Source organism: Corvus hawaiiensis, chromosome 3 (assembly GCF_020740725.1).
Source record: "Corvus hawaiiensis isolate bCorHaw1 chromosome 3, bCorHaw1.pri.cur, whole genome shotgun sequence".
Classification (NCBI taxonomy): Eukaryota; Metazoa; Chordata; class Aves; order Passeriformes; family Corvidae; genus Corvus; species Corvus hawaiiensis.
The window spans coordinates 92,300,623-92,317,234 of record NC_063215.1 but is presented as its reverse complement, the minus strand read 5'-3'; the positions used below and the strand labels follow the sequence as shown (position 1 = coordinate 92,317,234).

The window sequence follows — 16,612 nt, the reverse complement described above, 5'->3', positions numbered from 1 at the left end:
CACCATTGCTACGTTGTTAGTAATTGTCAGCAACAGCTGACTAAATTATATTCAGAAAGCCCTTTAAAACATGAAATACTGCTGATTATGGCTGATCTGGAGATCAGTCAGAGAAGAGGAGTGGGGAATACCAATATCAGGACTCATTCACACTCTTAGGAGAACACTGGTTTCCAAGATGAAAACAAACATGAGAAGATGAATGTATTTTATATGTCATCACGTAATTTAATGTCATCACTTAAATTCTATCTAAAGTCCAACGATATAAGCCTTTGAGCATAATAAAATTACAAGTGTAGTATTAGGCATTGTTGGAATTGCTACTTTTTCATTGCCTGTCAATAATTCTCTCTCTTAATTTGAAGCTTAGAATTGCAATAATGGCAAGTACTGGTATAAAAGCATAGAGTACAAGGAGATCGATTGTGAACCGGGACAGTGCCCCGGGATAGTTTTGTTCAATGAACTGGATGCCTTGGGAGAAAATGCACGCAGCATTATTTGCAGTGGAACTGCTGGCTCCACCTGTCAAGAGAAACAAACAATTTCTTTAGTAGGTAAATCACTAAAATTAACATTCAGACTCCAGTCTGTAGCTCATGCATTGAATACACCTCACCTCTCCCTGACATTATTTCCATGAAGAACCATACCCACAGCAGTATTTCTCATCACTTTGGAATAAAACCGGACAAGCCCTATGTTTCTGCAGTTAATCCATGACATACTTTTTGAGGGGAAGAATAAAGGGTCACTAGGAGCTCTCTCTTTTGTCCATGCCAAACAAAGATTTATGGCTTTTCAGACATATTATCTGGAGGGCCTCAAGAAGCAAGTTGCCCCATGTGCTAAACTTAAGAGTGTTCATATGTGTTGAGGGTTCCAAAATGCAAGAAATGGTGACTGTCTGAAGGGCACATTAAAAATGAGGTGTTTATTGGTACTAATAAATGCATGGATTAATTTTCTAACAGTTGTTGATCTTGTAATAGAGGTACAGGAGAGACTAACGGATAAAAAATATGGAGCCTTGGAGAGGAGCACAGACACCTGGCTACGAAGCCCTAAATATCTTAAGGTAGGACCAAAGCTGTAAATTTTGCCCTACTAATGCATATTAGCTACTAACCCTGCCAACCTGATTGATTCTCTTGTTTTGCTGGTTATCTTGCTCACAACCAGCAAAGCACAACCTGACAGACCCAAGCTGCTCAATACATACCACGGAAACATGTTTGAACTGAAGCCTCTCTAGTATTGGAGGAGTTTGTTATTGTATAGTATTGGAGCTGTTTGTTACCTCTCAATACTCCCTGCACTGATGTTTGATCTTAGATTGTGCAATTTGTGTAGCAATGCTCAAAAAAAAATTTCCAGTCTGTTATAAACTTAGCTTCCAAAATGCCTCCAAAGGGGGGATAAGAGAAGAGGTGAAAAAGAGGAAGATGAAGAACTGGAAGAATGAGAAATGGCTGGAACAAAAGATTTAAATTCTGCTCTAGCTTGCTGATGTGGCATTATAGTCTTTACTAATTAGTAAGTTCTTTTTAGCAACTCAAAAGTTATCTTTATTTCATCAGGATACATGTACATAGAAGGAAAATAAGGATCAACATCTCATTAAAATTACATATAATGGACTTTTTTTTAAGAACACTTACCGCATGTGAAGTTTAAGCCATAAAATTCATTGACTACAAGGACTTCACTGCTGTATCTTTGAAAGGTAAGAAAACTGAGTAGTTTAAAAGGTGTTGGCATTTCTTCAAGGGTCCTTAAAGAAACAGAGAAGTTAAGCTGGTTTTTCCTAAATACTAAGAGCCCCCAAATTAAAACAAGCTCTCATTGTATCTAACCTGTGACAGAAACAGTTCTTGTCTCTACCTGTAGGGTTTTCAAACAAACTCCATTTTTAGGGCTAAGTGATGAGACACTGGAGGCTGTCCCTGCCTTTGGTACAGTGTCATAACATTCAGCCCGGACTTGTTTATGGACAGTCACAAAGAATTCTATGGTTGTTTGCTGTTCACATGGCAGTGATAAACTGGAAATGACAACACCCAGTATAAACCTTACTTGCCAAAATGTGTTGCTTCCAAAGTAAGAAACCACCACCCCTCACTCCATCTTCAAAATCAAATTCATTGCAGCAATAATAATAAAGCAAAAATGAAGCAAAAATAATGAGAAGAAACATTCAACAAGACTGGGCAATTTCAGCATCCAAAATACTTCAAGACTTACAATTAAACAACAAAAAAAAATTCAACAGGAAAAAACCCCAGCAACCCAAGTCTCAATGCTATTTTTAATGTCCTTCATTGCTTATGAAGATTAATCAAAAAGATTCATAATATTAATTAGCAATGTCTCTGCTGTAAAATATGGTTAGAGACCACTCTAATGCTTTTAAGTTATCATTAAGGCATTAGACTATGGTAGCAGGAGTAAATGTCACTATAAACACACATCTTCTTGAAATTAGGCAGGGACCAAATAATTAAACATGAACCTAGCTTTACTTTGTAAGTATGAGCTGAGATCTACTTTAAAGAGACAAAGCACCATCAACTTTGTGAAGATTCATATGGTTTTCTTGAGGACAACACCATCTATTGTTAGGCTTACTTCATTATCATTGGGAGGGCCTCAGGTAAGCATATCCTACTTGCTCAACGTCTTCAGAATGTTATTTAACAATTACACATTTATTCTGGTATGTTCCTCAAAAAACCCAGTAATTTCAGTATTGACAAATACAAGAGGAAAACTGTTGAAACTTCACACTATTAAAATGCAAAACCATTTATTTGCATAGTAACAGAGCAAGTGGATCACAATTTTCCTGCATATTTACTACACTACTTTTTAATTTTTATATAGGTCAGTCTGCATGGGTAGAAAAAGTGACTGAAAAGTTTACTGGCTAAACTGGATAATAATACCAATAAGATAGTTGAGAGCAACTACTTTTTTAAACCAGCATTACCTGTGTTTACTGTCTGATAAGTTCCAGCAGTTACTAAAACCTGTACTAAAAAACAGGGGTTTTTGGTAGGCCCCTTTAATGAGGACAGCATTTCACATCATAATGTCAGCACCAGTAAAAGAACTCAGATGACCTGATAGATATGAATTGTTTAGTTTTATCTTTAATGTATTTGCAAAAACTTGGGGAAATCTTCAATATCTGTGTTGATATCTAAAGGCATTAAGTGGCTGTTTTGTGTGTTTAGTACAAGGTCCAACAAGATTAGGTAGTTCTGCCTCTGAAGGAGCACAGCTGCACTTGCTTTCCATTGCTACCTGTGCTCTACTGGACTTCTGCAATACCAACTGTTCTAGAAAACTCTTCCACAGTTGGATCATTTTAACAGCAACACTGTAACAAAGATTTTTTTCCTACCTTACTAGTCCCGTTCCCACTATCACACCAGCTGAATTCAGTAGCACCACGCCACTTTGGACTACATTTGGGTCTTGAACCACGCCAAGTATAACAAGTGTTAGTAGTTCACCAATCATGTGAGATGCTAGGACAACAGCAAAGAAAATTCCAAATCTGGAAGCATCAGGATACAACCCTGTAGTCCTGTACAAAGATGAGCAAAAGAACATTTAAAAAACATTGTTTGGGTATTAAACTTGGAAAGTGGCTTTTACTTTTGTTTCTATCTGGGTTTTTTGCAGTTACATAGCTCATTAAGTGGAGAGTTTATGCCTTAATCCTTAGTATATTGTTTGGAATCTTAACACAAAGGACATACACTTACTATCGTGATATAACTGCAGATGTATGAGGTTTTCTCCATCTAGACTGAAGAGGGTTATGCAAAGATGTAATTGTTGTAGAAACCCAGGCTGGTTCAAGACAATCAGCTTGGCTTTTCAATTCTTAAACTAACATGCTGCTTCTTGTAGAGTCTTTGCAGTGGGAGTTATTCATGTAAGTCACATATTTAAAGAACATCTTTATGCAGGTAATTAACAGATGGGATTTTGCACTTCTGATACTGTGCAAGCAAACATAAGTGTGGATATACTCAAACTAAAAACTAATTGAATTCACCACCCATGTAATTCATACCAATACAATTTCCTCCATACTCCTACATTCTTTAATGCAACATGCTGTTCCCAGTTTTCCCCTAGCTAACCCAAGGAAAAGAGTCCTCTCAACCTGTACTAAAGATTAAAAACTTAAGAAAAGCCAGCAATTGCTTGACAAACTAAATTCAGCCTTATAGTGTATGTGACAGATGACAAAACCTTTTATTACATCGTGACACATTACTCTTTTTCCAAAATATACCAAAATTGCCTCACACTAGGTGCAGACTGCATGCTTAGCTTAGCTGACAAGCAGCAATTCAACATTTAATTTTCTTTTTTTTGTTGCTCAGTGGAAGACCCTATGTGGTTTTTTTTAATCCACCATGTTCAAATATGGTCTTAAAATAGAAGTATCAATTCTCTCACAGGGTTTTCTGTAGCATTTTTGGTAACACCAGAATAATTTATAAATAAATGGATGCACATTGACTCTTCCAGTATTAAACACTCAGCGAGCTAGAAGGCATTTAACAACCTCTAAGTACTGATTGGTGCAGAAAAAACAGCTTTCCTAAGTCCTAGTAGAAACCTATCACCTTCTCTGAGCCGCTCTAATACTTTACACAGAGGTAGGGAGACATAGACCAGTAAATCTGGGGTAGGAATAGAGCAGAAGAAAACCTAAAAAAAGAAAAAAACCCAGCTCAAAGAGAGAATATTACAGCAATAAAACAACAGCATAATGTGAAGTGTCAGAACATTTCCCAGAGGTATCTTTAGCTAGGAAAATCTGCACAGACAGAACATTTACTTGATTGCAAAAGAGGCTCTCTTTGATCTTGGCCAGACCTGCCTTGTGTCTGACCAGGTAAGAGTTTGGGTCTGCCTGACCCAACTGTCTGACCCCACAAACACAAACTCTGTGAGCAATGGCTTGTAAGAACACTTGCCAGAGGCTGTCAAAGCCTCTCAAAAAGTTAGTCCATCCAGGAAAGTTCAGTCCTGCACAGACACAACTGTCAAAATTTCATCCAGAAACTGCTTGCCCTAAGAGATCTAAGAGCATTGTGAAATCACTTTGACACATCACCGATGGCTTCCAAACAACCGCAATATTGGAAAGATAATATCTGTAAATATTATCCATTAACTGAAGCCACACCGTTTATTGTTGATTGTGTTTGAGCCAACCAAAGCACATATGGGCAAAGTCTGTGCCCACATGGATTTCCTGCTTGCTAAGAAGTGAGCGTGTCATTGAGCCTGGAAAGCTGCTTTCCAAACGGCTGCTTTCTCGGCAGCAGTCACAAACTGAAGGTGAGCACAGCACTTTGTGGGAGGAAGAGTAATTTCTGTCTGTCTGTGAAAAAAAGACTTTTCAGGGAGCCCTGCCTCAAGCAGGCAGCACTGACAGCTTGCAGAAATAAAAGCCCAGGTAGCTAAGGAGGCAAAGGTGGCTACTTTTCATATCAACACCAAACTACAAAAAAACCTGGCCATGCATGCAAGTCCTTACACCTGGAAGAGCAGGGATCTTCTTTTTTCATTTTTTAGGGGCTGAAAGTTATTGAGATTCCAAATAGAAAGAATTAAGTACATGCTGAGCACTACCCCTCATTGCCTACTATAGACCAGAAGGAAGAAGAGAATAGTCATCTTTTTTTCCTGCCTAAGTTTTTCTAGATGGGAGTAAAATGCTATTAAAAAAGTCCCTGGGCTGAAATTCTGATTCAGTAGTCCAAGCAATTTGTGTAGTTCTACTTTATCCATTTTCCATCCATTTGACTGGAAAGTAAGAGCACTAACATGCACAGCTACAGCAGAATGCCTCCTGCACTTTTTACCAGGGTCTATCCCACCTACCATTTTTGAACAGCTCTTCAGAGAACATGCATCCAGGACACAAACCAAGCCTGCTCATCACTTGTACACATTTTACTACAGACTGCCAACTGATTGCAGCTGTCCTAGGAAAACTATTGGTGCACTAGACATCTCTCATAATTAGAAAAGAAAAAGATTGAAGGACAGAAATTTGTGCCTTTCTCTGGAGGGTATGAGAGAGGGATCCAGATCTCATCACTTCCATATGCTGTAGCTAAACTGCAATGTCCCAGAAAATAAAAGTTTTGTTACTCTCACATACCTACAAGTGACTTCCTCGGTTCTGGGGGTTTTTTATATTTTCTGTCTTTCTAAATGCAATGTAAAATGCCACTTCCTGCTTTCAGTGTGGCACAAGAATGGTAACTGCCCCAAGTCCATTAAAACTTCCTAAGTTACCTAGAGAACTGGTAATTTACTTACTCTGAAAGTGTTCTCAGCTCTGCTTGAAAGAGAAGGGCTAAATTTGTGTCATCTTTTCTTAGGCTTTCTGTGTTACCATCTTGAGAGACAACAGCAGGAAGTCATGCCAAGAGGCCTTTTGCTGACATGGTAACTGACATTGGTAAACAAAATGAAAATGACAATCCAAAAGATGGTCCAAATGCTTACCAGTATATAAAGGTGCTGAAAATGGCCACGCTGAGGACACTGAAAGGCAGGAAATGTACTACATAGGCTACAAGCATTTGCCATTTCTTATACAAGCCATCTTTACTTTCTTGGTCACTGATAGCACGTAGAGGTGGGACTGAATCAAATATATAAGAAATAAATTAAATTACCATTAGAGAGATCAAGACTTGTTGCTAGCAGAAATGACACGAAGCACAGAGACAACTTTGAGAATATATCAAAAACTTTCTGCCTAAACCACTCTGATTGCTTTTTCCCCCACTACAAATGCAAAGCATGCTCCCTGCAGATTGCAAACATTGGTAAGCTTAATGAAAGACGCCTAACTTAGCAGCAGGCAGGACAGCCTTCTCTTTTGGCATATACAAATTAAAGACATGAGAAAACCTCTGTCACTGGCTAATTTATTGAGGTGCTCTGATTTCAAGCTGATAACAGCAGTGTATGTTCCCTACATGAGCAAAACAGTTTTTAGGGCTGTTTTAGATAGAAACTACTGTTGCTTTCAGTATGGCACCTGTAAGAGAAAAACCCTTAAAAAAAAACCCATCACATATATACTCATATATCCAATTATGCTTAATTGCTGTCAAAGCTGTTTTGTATTTCCATCCTTTCCATAGTTTGGTTTTGAGCTCACTTAGGATGTTAACTAGACCTAGACTTTGTCTTGCCTATAAAATGATAGACACAGGCAAATCTTTTGCACAGTTTAGAATAAAGCCTTCATAGACAGGCCAGCTGTAAAAAAGAAAGGCAGGGATCAGGGCATATTCCCTTGAATTCCACTGGATTTCTTGCTTCTGTATCAACTCTGACCTTACTGAGAAGCGTGAGGATCCTTTAAATTACTATCTTCGAAAAAACGCTTTTTCTCATTTAAGACAGAGTGGTAGCAATAGCTGCTGCTGCACTTAAGACAGGACAGGAACTCACACAGGGCCACAGCATTGAGCACCCCTGTGTAGGGGGTGGCACTCACGCACTGGTAGACAAGCCCCACACGGTCCTGCACAGCTCCCTGGACCACATCATTCCTCAGTCGAAGAAGGAAAAAGGCTATAAACAAGCCAAATAACAGATTCTGGAGGAGACGCATGATGACGCCTGTCTTATCTCTGGAGAAGTTTCTTGTTGTTCTCCTGATAATGAAACAAAGCAGCAACAAAAAACCTGTTAGCTACAACTGACCACATGCTGGTAGAGTATTTAGCTTTGAACAAATTTTAGACAGTGTCCACAAAGAGCTAATATATTAAAAAAGACAGGGACAAGTACAGTGGGAGATCAAAATAATCAAGGAAGTCCATCTGTACATGGAGGGGAAACCTGAAAGATTAGTGGAGAAGAAAAAAATAATTGCTTTAGAAAAGGAGGAAAAGAAGTCTTACCGTAAAAGAATCAATATTTGGTAAAAGCCACTTGGTAAGTCTTTGTTTTTGAATGGTATTGGTGGCAGCTCCTTCATACACTTTGTTTTTTCAATAGCTGCCAGTACTTTGCTAAAGATCCCCGAGTTTCTGTAGGCTGATACAATTTCCTGAACCCTACTGTAGGTTTCAAGTTCACGTTCCTTGCTTCGGGTGTCCACAGATGTCAGATCCACTGTAAAATGACAAAGTTTTTACTCTATATACACATCATTTTCCCTTCATATCTTTTTTTCCCCTTGCAACTATCTTCTTGTCTCCATTCTAAAATGGTACAGTCCATTGAAAGTATTCAAGGTTTCTTTTACTCCTCCCTTCTGTTAGATGCAGCACGAATGAACTGTACAGCTACAGGAAATCTGTGCTTTGTGACCTCTGTAGGACCCTGCAGTTCAGGTGCTGGATCTGGAAATGCGAGGCCTGAGCACTGTGCTAGTCAGACCTTTAGCATTCTCACAGCACAGAGCTGTGAAGAACAAGACAAAGCACTAGAGGATGTATGTTTATGAAGATGAAGAGATGACTTATCTGGTCACATATTTCTCAGGTTTTCAGGAAAATGCTCAGACATGGCTCCATGGCTTCCCCCTTGTCCTCTGCCTGCTCCTGCATAACTACAGAGCTTTATTTTTTGGTTAGTGTGAACTCACACTGCAGAGACACTGCTCTTCTCTACTTGAGCTGTTAATGCACTGTTGCACTGGGTTTCACCTACCTCCTTCACAGACATACTTCTCTTTTAATGTGTAGTTCGACAATGTTTAGCTGGCCAAATTTCCCTAGCAGGCTCAGCCCAAGCTGAAGGTAATAATACTGACTGCCATGGAACTCAGGAAATGTAAATACTTCACAGAGTTAATGTTCCTTTCTAATAAGTCCACCTAAACATACTCCTGGCAGCAGCAATTCTTCTGTTGGCAGATGGGAAATTTGTGTGTTCTATTTTTATAACTCATACAGATGCAGTAATAGTGCTAAAACACCTTAGAAATTTCCCTCTTCTCCAACAGCAGTGAATTAGCCAAGGTTTTGAAAACTGGATTGTTCTTCTCAAGAACATTTGTTCTTACACAATTTTGTATTACTCTTCTACATCTGGTAAGATGTCTTCATCAGTTATTTATTCCTAAGGTTTCTCTCATCCTTAGATTTCAGTTTCACAATGTTCTGTTCAACTTCAAAATACAAATTCACCAAAAGAAAAGGAGGCCTCGCCCAGATTCTTAATTTGTCCTCAAAACCTAAATTAAGCTTATGAATAGTCCCGCGGTGTTCTAAAAGCTGGAATTCAGGAGAATTGTCTTTAATGGTAAACATATCCAAAACGAAGCCTTCGCTTTTACAAATATGAACATCTGAAATGCAGAAACACTTTTTCAAACTTGGCCAGTGTGACTTACTGGAAGTCACACAGGAAATAAATGGCAACTGGGTGTTCTTTAAAAGAACTGTAACACTGACTACTAACTAGACCAAGTAGTTAATGCCTACCATGCATTAGTACTTTTCATAAACATGTGACATTTCAACAATATAACCCACACTCAATACACAGGATCTATTTTCCTCTGCTGCTGGTGTAAATGGTATCAGAATCTGTCCCTTCATTCACATCAAATCACACAAAAAAATATAAACTACCAATTTTCAAAAGACTAAATATTCTGATGATTCTTTGCTCTAAACTGTGTTTTTTCCCTTTCTTGTCACATTCAAAAGTTGACATTTGAAGAATGCAGTACTCTCTTTACCAAGCTTTTTTAAAAGTGGGTCTAAATCTCAAATCATCTATGCTTTTCAAGACTATTCAAATTCATGAAGACAAAATTATCCTCACTGTCATACCAGTATTTTCAGCTTTATCCCATTCCGGCTTCATGTCAACAACCATCCTCTCTTCTCACTGAGTTTAGAATGCCATCTAGACAATAGGAAAACACTGCCTGCTCTGAATGCAGATTTTTGGATTGGTCAAATCCCCTGGTTAGTGCTCAGCTAGTATTGCCAGAAATTTACCTACGTGTTGGATTTAAACAGAGTTATATACACGTCTGCATATCTGTACACATGTATGCACACATACAAACACATCCACATTCTCTTCAAACCTGTGCCTGTACGGATCAGGGACATGGATGTCCTGCAGCAAAACCAAGCCTCATTTCCAAGGTCTCTTGCTTACCCTATTTTTCTATCCTGAATTGGTAAAACAGCACTCTCCAGCTTATGCCAACATCTCCAGAAGCAGCCATTCTGTTCCAGTAGTCCCCCAAACTTTCAGAAACCTCAAACTCAGAATTCCTAGAAACTGATGCCTCATCCCACACTGGTTCTACACCCTTCCTTCCAGGCAACAACTCTTTTCAGTTGCTCGGCATCACAGAGTCCATAAGAGCATGGGATTTTCCACAATTTTGGAATCAAATTAATTTTCCAACATCCAGTGCACAGCCATAAGGAAATGCCATCAGGAACCCACAGGTTTCATGAAGTTGAGATTCTTTTTTTATTGGTAGTTTACTCCTTTACTGCAAATATGGCTGTTTTATGGAGTCATTGGGAGTAACATGGGGCCAGCCCTCTCTCTGAGCTGAAAATAACTAAAAAGTTGGAGCAGAATTCAAACACATTTCCATCTCTAGAAAAACTTCAACTTGGGGAAGAAAACAAATTGTTTTACCAAAATAACTTAGACAAACTTACCATAGAAGTCAAAAGGATTTGATTGTTCAGGACAAGAATAGCCACAGTCACTAAAAAATGTGATCATTTCCATAGGGTTCCCACAGAAAACCATTTCTCCAAAGCTCATGATGGCTATTTTATCAAATAACTGTTGGGGGAAAATTAATATATTATCAGTATGTATTAAGAATCACAGAACATGCTGACTTGGAAGGAATCCATCAGGATCATGGAGCCCAACGCCTGGCCCTGCATAAGACACCCCAAGAATCACACCATGTGCCTGAGAGCATTGTCCAAAAGCTTCTTGAACTCTGTCAGACTTGGTGTTGTGGCCACTTCCCTGGGAGCCTGTTCCCAGCCACCCTCTGTGTGAACCATCTTTTTCTAATATCCAGCCTAAACCTCTCCTGTCACACTTCAGGCCATTCCCTCAGATCCTGTCACTGGTCACCACAGAGAGCAGATCAGGAGTACATTAATTCTTGAGTACATTTACTGTCTTGGTAATAGAAATGCTCTGATGGGAAAAATAGTTTTGACATACTCAAACTTCCTTACTATATTTCTCTCAAAGGAAGTTTGTCCTTTCTTTCACTCCTCTCTTTGGCGGTTATGCAAAATGACACATCTTTAAGCTCTAGCGGTTCTCAAAACTGTCAATGACAGCAGCATACAGAGGTAATTCATACAAAGAAATGTGGCCTTCTGACTTCACTTTAATGCACCTTCACTTACTGACTGACCTCCTTCGGTGCTTAATAGCCCCAGTCTGTAAAACCCCCAGATTGTTGGCAAGATTATCCTGAAGTGCTTGAGGACTTTAACAGCACTGCTCTTCAGGTGAACACCTGCCAGGGCAAAGTTCCCACCAGCTATGATCAGTCCATGTTCTCAAGACACCAGGGCTGCTTTCAGTCCAGAAAAACACTGTTGCTCCCCTCTGGCTCCACAATCATTTGCATTCCATTCAGCCAGCCAGGGAAGAGGAGTTTTGCATTTGTGTGGCAGGTGATGGATGTGTCAGAAGAGCAAAGTGAGAAACAGTAATGTGAAGGGGAGAAATGCTCTTCCCAGCACAAACCCTGCAAGGCAGGACTGCCCCACCACATGACCAAGGTATATCCACATGCCTTGTCATGCCTTCTCCCAGTGGTTTTGGTTTGGGTAGTTGCATAACACAAGGGTTAGGCACACAGTCAGAGTCCATACTATTTTCACAGGGCAATGTGTGTCCCAAAGTGCCCTGTGACTGGCACAAGGCCAGAGCTGCGAAGTTCAAGAGAAGCCTCTAATTATGCAAAGGGAAGGCAAAGAAGAAGCTATACTGGATCTTGTACTTCCATACTGAAAAGAACCTAGGTACTAAAAGGTCTGGTAGAAAAGCCAATAGTGAGTAGGCATCACATACCCTGAAAAGTTCTGAGCGAGGCTGGTGAATTGTAAGAATCACAATCCTGTCTCTGTGTGCAAGCTCTGAGAGAAGCAAGACAAGCTGGTTTGCAGTCAGGCAGTCCAGCCCTGTCGTTGGCTCATCAAGTAGCATGACCTCTGTCAAATGACAAGGAATAGCTTTAAGATTCAGGTAAATGAGGAGCAAATGGCATAGCCTCTGCCTTTAAAGCTAATTTGGCAAATAATAAGAAATTATTTTACAGGTGAAGTTCCACACGTAAAGCAGAGTATGCACAGATATTGCCATGACGTGATCTTTCAGTTTTAGATAGCTTCAGTCGTTCAGTTTCAATGAGTAGGAATAAGGACATTAAAAAATACTGCAAAGCAGAATACTTCTTTTTCTAAATTCAGGTGAAATCTGAAAATTACCAAAATAGATTTGATGCATACATCTGCTTCTAAGAATAATAATGATAAATTTCAGCATGTACATAACTGTAAATGTAAGTGACAAAATTAGCTAGAAGTTATATATTCTGAATTAAATTTATATATACACAGAGAATTTGTCATGAACAAACCAAGAATTGTTAAAATTGATTGAAGATTGAAGCAGAAGAAGTTACTGCATTTTCTTCATTATTTTATTGCACATGAAAAGGAAAAACTTATAATCAAATCCATTAATTTTTTATAGATGAGACATAGCACAGAAGAGGGCAGTCCAACCTTTATCAGTGTGCAAGGGGAAGAGACTTTTCACCATAATTTTATCTACGTAATTACTACTGTGTTTACTATAGAGTTTAGTGACATTCTGAGCAGTAACCACACCCCAGGAGTCACCAGCAGCAGTGATATACCTCACTGTGCTATTTAAGCTCCTTCCTGCCTAATAAGCAGTTGTAGCACATCCACATGGCTACAAGGACTCCAGCATCCAATAAATATGTGCTGTACATTCACTCCATGAGATTCTGCCACCTTTAAGAAACTCTCTCAAAAGTGACAAATTTTTTCCCATGGATAATCCTTCTATAGCTACTCAGCTTTGATTTCCTTTCATTGGAATTTTTTTGGCTCTGGAACATACAAGGCACTCACACATACATAGCTCAGTGGCAGCTACTCCACTACAAGGCTCAGTGCTTGCACATGTATGGCTCTAACGTACTCAAAAATGATAAATTAATGGGCCACAACCAATATTTGGGAAGAGTGAACCCAGAAAGGGTTAAAATGGAAAAATCCAAGTTTAAACCTATGTTCAGTCCCTAAGATTTTTAAACTGTCTGCCTTCCAAGATCAACTAACAGATCAATGGCAGACCTCAATTACTGCTTATTTTTTTCTGTCATCACCAGACTGGCTTCTGCTGAATTAAAGAATGCAAATGCTTTTGTATTTTAAAGAGGTTTACGGAGGTCTGTGGTAGGAGCACAAAGTGACACAGCCTTGTTTTATTCTGGAAATCCATGCAATGGTACTTACTGGGATCTTGTAAAAGCTGGGCTGCAACTGATACGCGACGCCTCTCACCCCCAGAAATTCCTACGATGTTACGGCTTCCAATTATTTTGTCAGCAATGTGGCTGAGACTCAGCTCAGCCATAACTGCATCTACCTGAAAAATAATTACAATTACAAAAGACTAAACACAGTCCAACCCAGCCTGTGTGCAACGGTAAAAAACAGGGGAAAAACCCCCATAATTTTACGTTATAGCTTTACAAATACCCTGCCTGCATCTATTCTAGTGGGAAGGTATCTGGCCTAATTTCTGTTTTATTATTTCTAATATATTCTTTTTTAAATTTCATTTTCATGTATTCTGACATGAGTAAATTTTAGCTTCACTTGACATTTAGAGATGAAGAGTTCAGAGGTGGGACTAGAAGTTAAGGTATGAAGCATAATGTGCTCCTCTGGCTTCCAAAATTGGGGAGCAGGAGGGCACATAAATTCTGGGAAACTACAAAGTACTGAGTGGAAGATTGGTGAAGAGAGAAAGCAAGATCCTCTGGCCAGGAATATCCAATTTTACTTTCAACAGAATTCAAAAAGAGTCCTTTAAATAAATCTGAAACACACCTATTTTATCAAGAAAATAGCTTGTAGAGGGCTTATTAGACCAGCGCTTTCTTGAGCTGCTGTGGTTAGTGAGAGATGTCCTACAGGAGACAGAGTGGTGTCAAAATCAGTTCTGCTGTCCATGAGACTTGCCAGCACACATGGCCCTAAATACCCCAGAGAACTGTCTTTCCCCTCTGAGTTAGGGGAACTGACCTCAATACCAAGAGCAGCATCTCCTGCAGCAGTAACTGCTTCAGCTTCAGGTGGAAGGGTTTTGTCCCAGCATAATGGTGATGCCCTGGGGCACCAGCACAAACCCCTTGAAGAGGTGGGACCACCAGAGAGCTTGTGTCCTACTCCTCACCAGGAGGATCTCTCCCCCCTTGCAAAACCTCATAAACATAAAAAACAGCCATGGATGGAAAGTGCTGCTGGTGAAAACATTACATGACATCTTGTCTGCCTTTCTGGTGGAAGACTGTAAAATACAGACCTTCTTTTTGATGGAGTTGTTGGAGCATTTCGTAAGAGTTAGTAAAGCCGTGTAGGTCAAAGACTCCTGTATGGTGAGAAAGCTTAACAAAATGTCACTCTGAAAAACAAGTGAAGAGGAAGAAGCAGTTAGTCCTGTAGTAATTAAAACTTTGTTCCTGTTCATGCAAGCTTAATTCATTCATATTAACTGGTTTGTCCCAAACTTACTAGTAAACTCACATTCACATTGCACTACTCCATTACACTAGCAACTTTTTTTACACAAAAGGAAGCACAAAAAAATAAATATAGAAATCAACCTGTGGCACGTAAGAGAAGCAATCTCTGAACTGTTCCCTCTTCAGCTGACGGCCATTCACATACACTTCACCACAGAAGCTGTCTTTATGTCCCAGTCTTCCTGATATTGCATCCAGAAGTGTTGTTTTCCCAGATCCTTTCAAACAGAGGAAATTAATCATGTGACAAGATGAATTTTACGATTCCAAGAGAGGTAGCCTGACTTGGATGGACACATATAAAAAGCAGAAAGTTGGGTTTTTTTCTCAATAACTTTAAAATAATAGGCCCTGAAAATGTAGCTAATTAAGGGAACGTAAATGGGAAAATTAGAATGCAAATTAGCATTTAATTAATACAAATTCACACTTTGCAGTGAAACATTTGAGTTTTGAAGTAACCATGTCTGTTATTGAAGTTATAATTGTTAGTTAGATGACAGAAGACTCAACTCTGAAAACCACGCACCACTTTTACAAAGCAGAAGCTAAAATCAGCCATAATTTCATTATTTAAAACACAGACCTCAGTCACATTCATGTCACGGTGGAAGTCACCAGTATTAACTCTGATCTTATTTCTGTTTAAGTACTGGAACAACTTACCAGAATTTCCTAAAATCCCCATGATCTGGCCACTCTCTATGTGAAATGAAACATCCTTAAGTATTTGCCGGGTCCATTTTTTACAGTATAAAGAAAAGTTCCACCATGGGCCAACGTGCTCTCTTGGGAAACAAACATCAATAAAAAAAATAGAGAGAGAATACGTAAAAATTTTGCACAAAGCAAGTGAATGGTTTATAGCTACTTGTATGTGGGATGGGAGCTGCAAGGATTTTAAAATATGGAAAAATAAAAATAAAAGTTTTTTCCCCCTTAGCCTTTCCCCTCCTCAGGCTTTAACTTTGGCATTTTCTGTAAGATAAAACAAGGTCTGAGCACATTTTTCAGAATGATTGCTAAGAGGCTTTCGGGCTACACCAAAGGCCAAACGTGAACTGTGGATTTGCTGATGATGTTTGCCAGCCATTAATCCACCTGTTCCTTTCCTTAAGAGCCTCGTGTTATCCCTCTAGCACCAGTAAGAAAGGCAGTGGGAAAAGGCACAATGTTCGGAAATCTCCTCTAAAGCACGTCCTTCAGAGACGTGGGAAGGAGATCCGGGGAGCCTCCGGAGGGCTCTGCCCTGAGGTGCAGGGCCCGGCGCCATGAAGGGGCCTGGCACCATCGCTCCCGCCATGCTGGGCTGCAGCCGAACCCACAGCCTGCGGTGCCAGCCCGCTCCCGCAGCCCCTGCCGTCGGAGCAGGGATGCTCCACACCGCCCTCCCAGCCCTACCTGATGGTGTAGGAGACACCCTGGACGCTGATGCTGTCGGGGACCTGCCCCACAGCCTTCCCCTCGCCAGTGTGCCCGATGCTGCTGCTCTTCTCCAGGGTGGGAGACACTCTGCCCGACATCCTCGGGTGCTGGGGCTCCGCAGCTCCCCTGCGTCCCTCACGCTGCTGGCCGGGTGCCTGGCACTGCCACTGCCACTGCCACTGCCACCACCACCATGCCTTCCCCGGCACCGCGCAGGGGCAGCTCCCGCTGTCCCGGATCAGAGCAGGTCGCTGCCCTCGGCGCTTGCCACCTCAAAGAAAACAGAGGGGCTCCCTGTTCTTTCTTTTTCCG

The 16,612-nt window shown here is 40.2% G+C and overlaps 1 protein-coding gene across 1 annotated transcript; it reads right to left on the bottom strand.

Annotated features, from left to right (window-relative positions):
* Nucleotides 1–207: 207 nt before the first annotated feature.
* On the bottom strand, nt 208–16,606 carry ABCG5 (ATP binding cassette subfamily G member 5). The gene is made up of 13 exons (XM_048296453.1): nt 16,277–16,606; nt 15,542–15,663; nt 14,957–15,093; nt 14,656–14,754; nt 13,581–13,713; nt 12,103–12,242; nt 10,710–10,839; nt 7,968–8,181; nt 7,513–7,718; nt 6,553–6,691; nt 3,410–3,595; nt 1,665–1,777; nt 208–528 (listed from the first exon to the last, which is right to left on the bottom strand). Exons 1-13 carry the CDS (start codon nt 16,396–16,398, stop codon nt 332–334), a joined length of 1,938 nt encoding a protein of 645 aa, XP_048152410.1. The 5' UTR covers nt 16,399–16,606; the 3' UTR covers nt 208–331.
* Between the last annotated feature and the right edge of the window lie 6 nt (nt 16,607–16,612).

Coding starts and splice junctions, on each gene's coding strand:
- ABCG5 (XM_048296453.1), bottom strand. CDS start 16,398: ATGTCGGGCAGAGTGTCTCCCACCCTGGAGAAGAGCAGCAGCATCGGG. Junction 15,094..15,541: donor GGGGATTTTAGGAAATTCTG/GTAAGTTGTTCC, acceptor TCTGTTTGAAAG/GATCTGGGAAAACAACACTT. Junction 14,755..14,956: donor GCTTCTCTTACGTGCCACAG/GTTGATTTCTAT, acceptor CTTGTTTTTCAG/AGTGACATTTTGTTAAGCTT.